We start from the raw sequence: 10,566 nt of genomic DNA on the forward strand, positions 1-10,566 counted from the left end.
GATGGAACTGTGTTCCACCCCATCCTGCCTGCTGCCCACCCCTGAATATACCAGTATTCTGCATGTATCTCTTAGTTAGTGAGATATGAGCAACAGAATGTTGACTTGCAACATAATCACGAGATTAGAAAGCTGAGTTTATGTAGAATAGTTTGAACACGCTTGGAATAAAATATGTTTTTTGTCAAGCCATTAGGCACACTGACCAAAATGTGATCAATTTTGAAACTATCTTTCTTATACTTAGCAGGGAATTCTGTATCTGCTTAGGTAAGATTGAGGCTGTAATCAATTTTCTCTATGTAATGTGTATAGATAGAAAAGATAATTGCAAAGAATGCAGTAAAGAAAGCAAAATACATATAAGATGAAAACATAGGGATAGAAATGAATAGAATACATGCCATGGTATTGGCATAACCACTACTCAGCTATATTTTCTTTTCTTTTCATTCATATCTTTGTCTCCTTTCACTTTACTAGTTTTTTGCATTTTATTTAACTATTTTCAAAAATATGTTCCCTCCCCCTGATTCTGAGATAGGTGACACATCTGGATGGGATTTCTCTTTGATTTTAACAGTTATTAAACTGAGAAAAGAAACTTGGCTAGGACAACTAAGGAACATCTATATAGTGTTCTAATTTTTTCTTAAGTAATATGAATCCATTTGATGGTCTGAATCCTTATTTCTTTTCATATTTTACTCATGCTAAAATCTCGTTGCCTGGTTGTGTTGAAGGTTACTACAGGTTAAATAAATAGTAGCATGACCATTTGATGTATTAGGAAGCTTGTGTAGTGTTGTTGACAGTGCCAGAGAAAGAATAAAGCAGTGTGAGGTTACTTTGGTGTATCAGTAAGTAAACTGAAAGTGACCTTCTATTTGTTCATGACCCAGAATTCTTATTTTTCCCTTGACATTTTCCTCTGAATATTTTTTTAGGTGTTACATATTGAGCAGATTTTAGTTGGTTCTGTAATAGGGATGTCATCACTATTGAAAATTGCCTAAGCCGAAGATAAGGAAATCACTCTTAAAGCTTTCCAGAATGAATAAAATATTTTATTGAAGAAAATAAAATCTATATTCTGTACTTATACACAAACAAACAAAAACACACAATACCCATACCTTCATCTGGGCTACAGATTAGGGTCTACAAAAGCCATAAGGAAAACTAGACCGCCTTTGTCTGAAAAAAGTATTTCATGCTCTTCCAGCATTAGGAAGAGTTTTGTACACACTTTATCAGTGACCTAAACTCTAACCCACGATTTATGTTCGTAAGTTTTATTTGCAAGTATGCAAAAGGCAACATGGGGCAAATTTGTTCTGTTGCTTTTCAAAATGTGGTGAAGTAATCTTGTCTCTAACTTTAATCTAGAAGTCTTTGGGGTTAAGGACTGTCAATAATTTTTTTCATCTTTTCTCTTTACTCTGATCTGGTCTCCAAACCAATACAAGCATATTTAGTGGACTGAGCTATCTCTAGCACTCACAAGAATCAGTCCAGAAATCTGATTTACACTAGAAAATATTCATTATACAACCATATAAAACAATGATAGCAGTTTCTCCAAACTGTCTCATTTTTTTCTAGTACAGTATATTGGACCCTTCTACCTCTTTGGAAGACTGATACTAAGACATAATAGTGATCTTCACATTCATGGAAGTCTTAATCTGTACTTGAATTCTATATCATTTGAAGGTTGTAAAACACCAAATCCAGCTCGCGATTGATCCAAAGAAGGGCATTTTACATTCTTGTCAATTAGTTCCACTTCAAAATGGAAAAGCAAGAAAGCCAGAAATTGTTTGATTCCATTAATAGCAAACCATCTTCCAGGGCATTTTGCCAACCCTGTTCCAAATGGCATATAATAATATTTTAATTTGCGACCATTACGATAGAAAGTTTTTTCTTCTCCATTTTCTCCAAGATAACGATCAAATTTGAATGTCTGCAACAAAATTCAAAACAGGGTATGTGTTAACTCAGCAATTTCTACAGAAACCTTAGAATAATTTAAAGAGTTGCAAATAAAACTGATATTCTTTTTCCTGGTGATTCGGAAATCAGTTGCTGAATATGTTATTAGTTAGATAAATTAAATATGATATATTTTGGCATATTAAACAATTTTCACATAAAGTATTGGATAAAATGTTGGAGATATGTAAAAATTTCAGATCAAATTAATACTTTAAAACAGCACTTTGAAGTAGAAAAACCTTGGGTGAAAAAATAAGCAATAAACGCTTTACCATTGGGTAGCCATAGCCATGATCTTTTGCATTTAGTTTGTCACTTCTAATGTTATCACTGTCTATACAATTTTTTCTTTGTTCTCAACTTATTTCAGAAATTCTTTAGGGAGTAAGTTTTTTCCTCTTCATCATTAATGGACATAGTTCAAAAGCAACTCTCTCTCAATCTATCTATTGTTCATTTATTACATTTTTCCCCGCCTTTATACTTTTATCAATAGCTCAAGGTGGCAAATCTGCATTAATACTATGAGGAAGTGTGACTGGCCCAAAATGTCCCAGTTAGATTTTGTGCCTAAGGTGGGAGAAGAATTAACAATATCCTAGCTTCTAGGCCAGCACGTTTACCATTACACGAAACATATTGTCTCTGTTTCTTTCTGTTTCTCTCTACATATACATATACATATACATTGTGGTTAGCTCTGGCCCAGCTCCTGCCCCAAGGACTGTGGGTGTGGGGGAGACATCCACATGCTGCAGGCCTGCTTTGCCCCCGGTGGAATCTGATGATGAAGGCTCCTCTGACCAAGAAGACATGAGTGACAGGGAGGAGTGTGGCAGACAGCTCAGAAGGAGATCAATTATCTAGCTCCTCCTTGGATTCAGAACAAGAGTTAATGATACAGCCACGCACGCGGAGAGCGATGCATAGGCAACAACAACTGAGAGATTATTATCAAAGAAAATGAGGCCACTTGTAGTTGGGTGGGGCTGTGGTAATTAGTGAGGCTGCTATAAAGAGCAGCCTGTGGGTTTGGCCATTGTGGAGGATTATCTGATCGTTGTGTTTCATGACTGCGTTACTGACTTTGACTTTTTGTGTGCTAATTTTTCCCTGCTTTGAAGCTAAACCAGAGCAAAGTGTGTTTCACTTTGTGAAAGAAGGACTTTGAATTGCCTCACAGCTGCAAGCTAAGTATCACAGAACTGATAAGGGATTTGTACAAATTACCAGTTTGTTTGGAGATGAGTGCTCTTTGTTATACCAAAAAAGGGCTTAGTTTAAGTGAATTTTCATTATAAAGAACATTGTTTTGAATTTTTCAAACGTGTGTATGTCTGAAATTTGTACCTGTGAATTTTTGGGAGGATTCTACCAGAGAGCCCGACAGAACACATATACATATACACATACACATACATATACACACACATATATACATATACACAGACATATATACATATATACACCTACACTGCCAAGTTCTTATCTGTGGGAGAATTCACTGAGCCAAAACCAAATTGTTTTATAATATAGAACAATCTCTTCCTATCCACAGTCAGGCAAACTGTTTTGTTGGAAGACTCACCAGTGGATCAGGATAAATTTCAGGATCAAGGTGCAACAGCTGGGGATAAACAGCTATGATGTCATTTTTGCGGATATTGTAGGAATCGCTTTCCAATTGCAAAGTGAAATCTTTCTGTGCAACTCGGACTGTCATGGATGCACTGGAGAGTCTTAGTGCTTCTTTTATAATGCTGTCTGTGCAAAGAGAATAGAAACGAACTTTCATCTAAATGTAAGATAAACAGCTGTGTTACTATATGGATAGTAAAGTCAAAAGTAATCTGATCCAGTAATAATGAAAGACCAAATCCAATGCATGAACTGTTGTTCCAGCCAAGCTTACTATATTTCATCATTAGAGCAGGACTAAGACTAATATCCAGCTGATTTGTTCAGATGGTTAGTGGTTTCTAAATTCTAGCAGATGGGAGTTCATATATTTCAATAAAGGTTAACCAAGCGTACCTAATATAGGCATGTCATCTAGCTGTTTTTGATTCAAGCAAATAGGTTTCCTGCTTGAACAGATCTTTTCTCCAGCATCTGTTAGCATCCGTTCTGCCTCTTTAATAGCTTCTTTCATTGCACTTGGATTCCTGAAAGAGAAATACAGTGAAATCATAATACAAATGTTTATTATCGATCATCTGTATTGTTCATCTTGCTGAAGTGACTCTAAGCATTAATCTAAGCCATACAATGAACATTTTAAAAAATGTATTATTACAGTCATTCTGCACTATCCACAGAAACCACTCCAAGTTGTGATGAGTTTCAGGCAGGCCTTGCCAAGATAATCATATCTTTTAAAAACCGAGACAAGAAGCATGGCCATTGGCAGCATTTCTATCTTGACTCAGCTATGAAAATGTGGTTGTATGGCTCAGTTTGCCTATGGCAAAGGTCTGTCTACATATACTCTCTATGATCAGCTTTAATGCTTTTCATTTTCCTTCTCAGTCTTAGTATCCCACTATCAAAATGTATTGTGAAAGCACGTTTTTGATCTCATATACTCCAAAAAGAAAACAGTTGAGAAATTATCAGATAAATGCAGATTATCCTAGGATAATAAATCCTGAATTTCTGTCCAGCATAAGCTTTGTAGCAAAAATGGAACATATAACCAGTGTTTTACAAAGTAATAACCTACAGCAGTACAATTGCAAAAGAGTTGGTTGTTCAATTCTCAGTTTTGAGGACATATACAATCCTCATTTCTTAACAAACTATGTGTATCATGGCTATGGTGTTAGGTGCAAAAGACCAGGTCCAGTTTAATTGATTTGTTGCTAAATGCCTATGTACAGGAATCTTCTCAACTTAAAGTCAGGTTAATGGATTAAAGACAATCAAGATGAGGGGTTGTGGATTTTCTCTGGGGCTAAGTAATGGTTCTAGTCCAGGGGTGTCAAACTGGAGGCCTTGGGTTGGATGTGTGGCATGCAGGCCATGCCTATCCCAGCACCACGAAGGGGAAAAATGTTGTGAAACATCACATGACCGCAACATGACGCTGTGAGTTTGACACTCGCGTTCTAGGCTGATTCCTCTTTCTACTTGTCTGCTGGCTCTGCCACTCCTTTTCTATAGACCTCTAATAAGTCATGCTTTATTAATAGTGTCTGAAATCAGAGAGGCAGAAGAAAATGTTTAACAAATATCATTAATATATTTAAAAATATTCATACAGCATATCAACTACTACTCATCTCACCATTTAATTAACAGTAAATAAACTGAGCATAATATAGGTTTTTTTGTTGATATCTATTTGTATGAACTCACCTAATAAGATAGAATAAACTCCAAAATGTAGCAGGTATTGTGTTAGCTTGTGATGCCCACAGGATTGCAAGATGTGTCTTTGCTTTATCCATATCATTAAAGGTGGACAATGTATCATTCAAGTACATACGGAGAGAAATGAGTTCAGAAATGTTTTCTCTTTTTTTAAGGTTCTCATGGAGCAGAGCTTCGGCTAGCTTCTCTCGTGCACTGTAAGCATTTTTAAATAGATGGATTGGAAGACCTGCTACAAGAGCTGGGAATATTTGGTCAAATTCCTTGAAGTTCTCTAGGACATTGAGGACACGTGCTCTCTGGGTTTGTTGATTAGAAGCAAGGACTTTGTCATGATGTGTATTAAATTCTGTACCAAAAAGTGTTAAAAACCCAGATTCAAACATCACACGATAGCAGAATTCATATAGCTTATCAGTGACCCAGTCATTGGGATTCATTTTTTCTGCAGTTGACTCCACCATGACATAATGCAGGTTCTCCATCATAGTTTCACTGAGACATGTTAAGGCATTACCCTGCAATTTTCTTATGATGGTATGTTGCATGTTCTCAGTAGTGAATCCATCGCTTGGATCAATGCTTGCGTGTCCAAAGGCCTGCCACCAAATATTGAGAATTAATTTCCACTAATGAATTATCTAATTTCTTCTATCCCTATCTCTCTTCTCATTTATTTATTTATTTATTTATTGGATTTGTATGCCGCCCCTCTCCAGAGACTCGGGGCGGCTAACAGCGACAATAAAACAGTGTACAATAGTAATTTGGTATTGATGATTAAAAAATAAATTAATATAAAAACCAAACATACATACATACCGTACATACCATGCATAGAATTGTAAAGGCCTAGGGGGAAAGAGGATCTCAATTCCCCCATGCCTGGCGGCATGTCATCTTATTTTGATGACATGTAACCCACCACAAATCATCCTAAAGGTAGAACTGAATGAGTGTTGTATGTCCTGATCTAACTGAATAATAATGTGCATCTGAAATTGAAAGCACTTTATTTTTTTCTATAATTTATAAAAGGGGAAGAAAAACCAAAGGGATGAGGTATACTTAAGTATATTGCCTACTGATATATTCTGAGTGATAGAGTACAGCCATTTAGAATCCCCATTTAGTAAACATTTAAACTCAGGAGATTCATCTACAATAGGAAATTGATTTACATCCATCATTGGCTTTATATGGTAGATGAGAAAATACTAAATCTGAAACCAATCTAAAACCTATCTCCCAGATTAAAAATCCATCATAATAATGATTGTCTCTATGGCAGAAAATGTATACTTCAAATAATTTGTTGTTATTGTATGTATTCTGAGAAATGCAGCATTTACATTTCTGTTTGACAACAGTAGTCTAAATTACAGAGGTGGGGAGATAAAATTTGACACTGAACTGGTGTCTTTATTGGAAGGATATAAATCACGCTGATACCAGCCTGAGGGCAAGTATTATTAGAGGCAAGAAAGCACAAAATTACATCTTGAATCAGTCAGACCAATCACTAAACTGATACTAAGTTAAAATTCTATATTTACATTCTTGCTTTCTTTGCTATTGTTATAGGTCTTTTGAAAATAAATAATTTAAAGTGAAATGTCTAGATATAACTGGAAGTTAGTCCCAATGAGTGCATGGAAACTGTACAATAAATTCATCTGTATTCCCACAATTCATCTTCTTAAGTACACTGGAATTGATTATTCAAAATCCATAAAGAAAATAAATCTTGATATACATTAAGGAAGATTCCTTTAGGTTATAAAAGAAGAAGAGTCAGTTTGAATGACTGAACTTTAAATAAGACAAAGTAATAAGTAAATTCGATGTGAAATTTGGTTTCATCCCATTGGACTTAAAAGTTTGAATTGGGATATCATCCTTATATTGTGCTAACAACCCCAAACCCCACACAAATCAGTACAATTTGGTTTTTTAACTGAACTCTTCACCCTGCCCACTTTTAACAGAAAAATAACTTTATTGCTAGTTATTCTTTTGAAACGCCACCTTTGCTGAAGTTGCAAAATGGAATTTTTTCCAATCCAGATTTCTTCCTTGTTGCATCACTGCATGATAGGAGAAAGGATCTGTGAGGAAATGGACATATTTTCCAGCCAATTGGCATGTGAAAGTGAGACCGTGCTTCTTTTGTCGTTTCCTGAGGAATTTGAGAGGATTGGCCCCAAACTGTAGAGCACAACCAAAATATGGAAGCATCCCATTCTCCAATGGTGGCTCCCCTTGACATCTAAAGAAAGGAATACATATTCATATTTACATAAGGTGTAAATGTACAATATAAATTAAGCCTTGCAATAGTGGCAAATATATGTAGCTTTGTACAGAATGAGAGTGAGGGTTTGTTCTCCGAGTTTGTGGGTTGTTTTCCAAACGTTTCATTACCAGACTAGGTAACACTTTCAGCAGAGTTTAGGAGATCACTTAAACTCCACTGAAGATGTTACCTAGCCTGGGAACTAAATGCTCAGAAATCAACTCACAAGTATGGAGAACAAACTCTCACCCACATAAATTAAGGTTTGCCTTGATGTTTGCTGTGAAAACATTGTTTATAACTTGGTACTTTTACCATTATTAAGAAGACTTTGCTCTCCCCTGAGTGATTAATCTGTTGAGAAGGTAGTAGAGAATTGATGAGAACTCAGTCATTTGAATCCAGTCTGGAAGCTTGATATAGCTACAATAATTAGAATGCCCCAGACCAATTGCAAATCAAATTCAATAAAATCTAATTGCCAAGCAAAATATATCATTTATGCTTTGTTTACTTAGGAGCAGTGTATCAAACACTTTGAATAAAATTCTGATTCATGATAAATTCTGAATAATCTATTTATATAATGATTACAATGTTTTTTACACATCTTTCATATGTATTTATGCTACAACGAGATTATAGAATCATTTTATGCTTTCCTATAAATATACACGTGAACATTAAATCATTGTATCAATTAGTTAATAAAAGTGTTAAACATAGATTTTTTTAAAAAAGAAAGCTATAATATTATTAAAAGGAAGGAAAATCAGAGTTTATGCAAGAATGTTTGAAAGTAATCTTCCTTACCTTTTTCTTATTCCCAGAAAATACCACAAACTACCACACAATACCATCATTGCTCCCCATGTCAAAAGCAAAGCCAACATGTCAGGTAAGTATAATAAATTCCAAAAATGATACAAGTCTAATACAGGCAATTTGAAAGGACCACTTCTTAGATTCAGCTGGCTCACCTATTTATTTCACTGAACTAAAATAACCTGCCTAAGCTATTAATTAACTATTTCTGTACAAAATTTCTGTGCTTCCCTTTGGAGCAAAGCTTTCTGAAAAATTGGATTGCACACCTCAGATTTGACCTTGAGCTGATTATCACTTATCAGGAAAGGTCCAAAGTAATCAAAGAAATTAGTGGCTGATATTTTAAAGATCTATCAGATGGGTTTTCATCTATCAAATAGACTTAACAAATACAGTTTATAGTTCAAGTCTTAGCTTCATGAGAATGACTTCGCTTTATTTGATAACTCCACACACCCACTAAGTAATCTGGAATATCACTACCTACGTTTACCTTAGGCAGCCTTCTCTAAGCTGTTGCCCTCCAACTTGTTATAGTACAACTTACATACTGTGTTGGCTGAGAATTCTGAAAGTTATAGTCTCATATATGTAGGGAGAAGGAAAAAAAGAAAGGAATCTACCTTTGTCCATGATGACAGTTGACTAGAGTTGTGCCATACTTTAGATTTAATTTGAAGGCAAAGGGGCATTTTTTGACCCTTGGGACATTGTTCAGCACTCACCTGCTGCTCCTTAAGGCAGCTGGACCTTTCCATGGTGTAGGTTGTTACCAATCATTGCCAACGATTAGAATGCCTGTCTTGGTTAATATTGACTGAATATCCTGCTTAATTTACTCAGCTCTGCCCTGTTGAAGATAAATATTATTTACGCAGCTCTCTGTTCTGTTTAAGGAAAAGATTAAGCTAGCAATCAGTTGCTGGAGTGTGTGTGTGTGCATCCCAGTGAGATTTTGTTTCTGCGCATGTGCAGGAAGCAAAATTTCATGAGGAGATGCACACGAGAAAGAGATTTTGGTAATTTTTTGCTTCTGCGCATACGCGGAAGCAAAAGAAATCACCGAAATCTCACATGCACGTGCATCCTTTTACAAGATTTTGCTACCTGTGGATGTGCAGAAGTAAAATCGCACTGGGAGGCATGCACGCCGGCAGCCCGAAGATGTGTGCACATCACACCAGTAGCGGCGGTAAACAGCAACCCCCGCCTGGTCTGAGCTCCTGGGGAAAAGGGGAATCACATGCCTTGTTGAGAGTACCTAAGTTTTATACCCTCTGTTGGGCCCCACCTTAAGAATTTCCTGTTCCTGTGTAAGAAATGTATCCCATTGGCTGACAGACTCCCAAGGGGTGGGTGTCTTAGCTAACTTTGTAGGCTTTTGTCTGTGTCTCACCAGGTTTGGCTGAAGTAATCTTCTCCGGTAAGATGTGGTGTGATGGCTTTGGGATTCCTATTATGGTTCTTCCCATAGATCTTTGTTGTGTAGAATAGACTGCCCATTGACAAAAGTAGGGGGAATGAGTGAGTTTGCTTCCCCCCCCCTTTTTCCCCCTTTTTTTAAATCCCCCCCCATTTTTTTAATAAATATTTTTTATTGATTTCATAATTGAAAACACACACACAACATATAACAAGTGCTCAGTGATTAGTGCCCGCCACCCGACAACATTCGTACCCCTCCACCAAAATGGGGGCATATTTTGTTTATACCAAGGGCAATATACTGTATCTATTTACATATTATAAAGTGATTCCAATTTATTCCTTGTAGCTTGATCTCGAATTCATTAGTGAGTTTGCTTTAGTCTTAATGGTCCTTTGACAAAGGTGAGGGCTATTAAGAGTGAGTTTATTTCCTACCTAAAACATGTTTCTGTCATCCAGGGAAATATAATACAGTGGTACTCTACCTAAGAACGCCTCTAGTTATGAACTTTTCTAGATAAGAACCGGGTGTTCAATATTTTTTTGCCTTTTCTCAAGAACCATTTTCTACTTACAAACCCGAGCCTCTGAAACCATAACTGGAAAAGGCAGGAAGAAGCCTCCATGGGGCCTCTCTAGAA

General features: G+C 36.2%; 1 protein-coding gene across 1 annotated transcript; it reads right to left on the reverse strand.

The window, feature by feature from the left end:
• Positions 1 to 1,626: 1,626 nt before the first annotated feature.
• On the reverse strand, positions 1,627 to 8,562 carry CYP7A1 (cytochrome P450 family 7 subfamily A member 1). The gene is made up of 6 exons (XM_070749172.1): positions 8,483 to 8,562; positions 7,402 to 7,642; positions 5,359 to 5,972; positions 4,036 to 4,166; positions 3,590 to 3,765; positions 1,627 to 1,969 (listed from the first exon to the last, which is right to left on the reverse strand). The coding sequence occupies exons 1-6, from the start codon at positions 8,560 to 8,562 to the stop codon at positions 1,673 to 1,675; spliced, it is 1,539 nt and encodes a 512-aa protein (XP_070605273.1). The 3' UTR covers positions 1,627 to 1,672.
• Between the last annotated feature and the right edge of the window lie 2,004 nt (positions 8,563 to 10,566).

Source organism: Erythrolamprus reginae, chromosome 3 (assembly GCF_031021105.1).
Source record: "Erythrolamprus reginae isolate rEryReg1 chromosome 3, rEryReg1.hap1, whole genome shotgun sequence".
Taxonomy (NCBI): Eukaryota; Metazoa; Chordata; class Lepidosauria; order Squamata; family Dipsadidae; genus Erythrolamprus; species Erythrolamprus reginae.

What these genes read in the sequence shown, in the direction of transcription:
- CYP7A1 (XM_070749172.1), bottom strand. Translation starts at nt 8,562, where the DNA reads ATGTTGGCTTTGCTTTTGACATGGGGAGCAATGATGGTATTGTGTGGT. An exon ending in AGTTTATTCTATCTTATTAG is followed by an intron (nt 4,167 to 5,358) that starts GTGAGTTCATAC and finishes TTTCTCTTTCAG; the next exon opens with GAATCCAAGTGCAATGAAAG. An exon ending in AGATGACATGCCTATATTAG is followed by an intron (nt 3,766 to 4,035) that starts GTACGCTTGGTT and finishes CTCTTTGCACAG; the next exon opens with ACAGCATTATAAAAGAAGCA.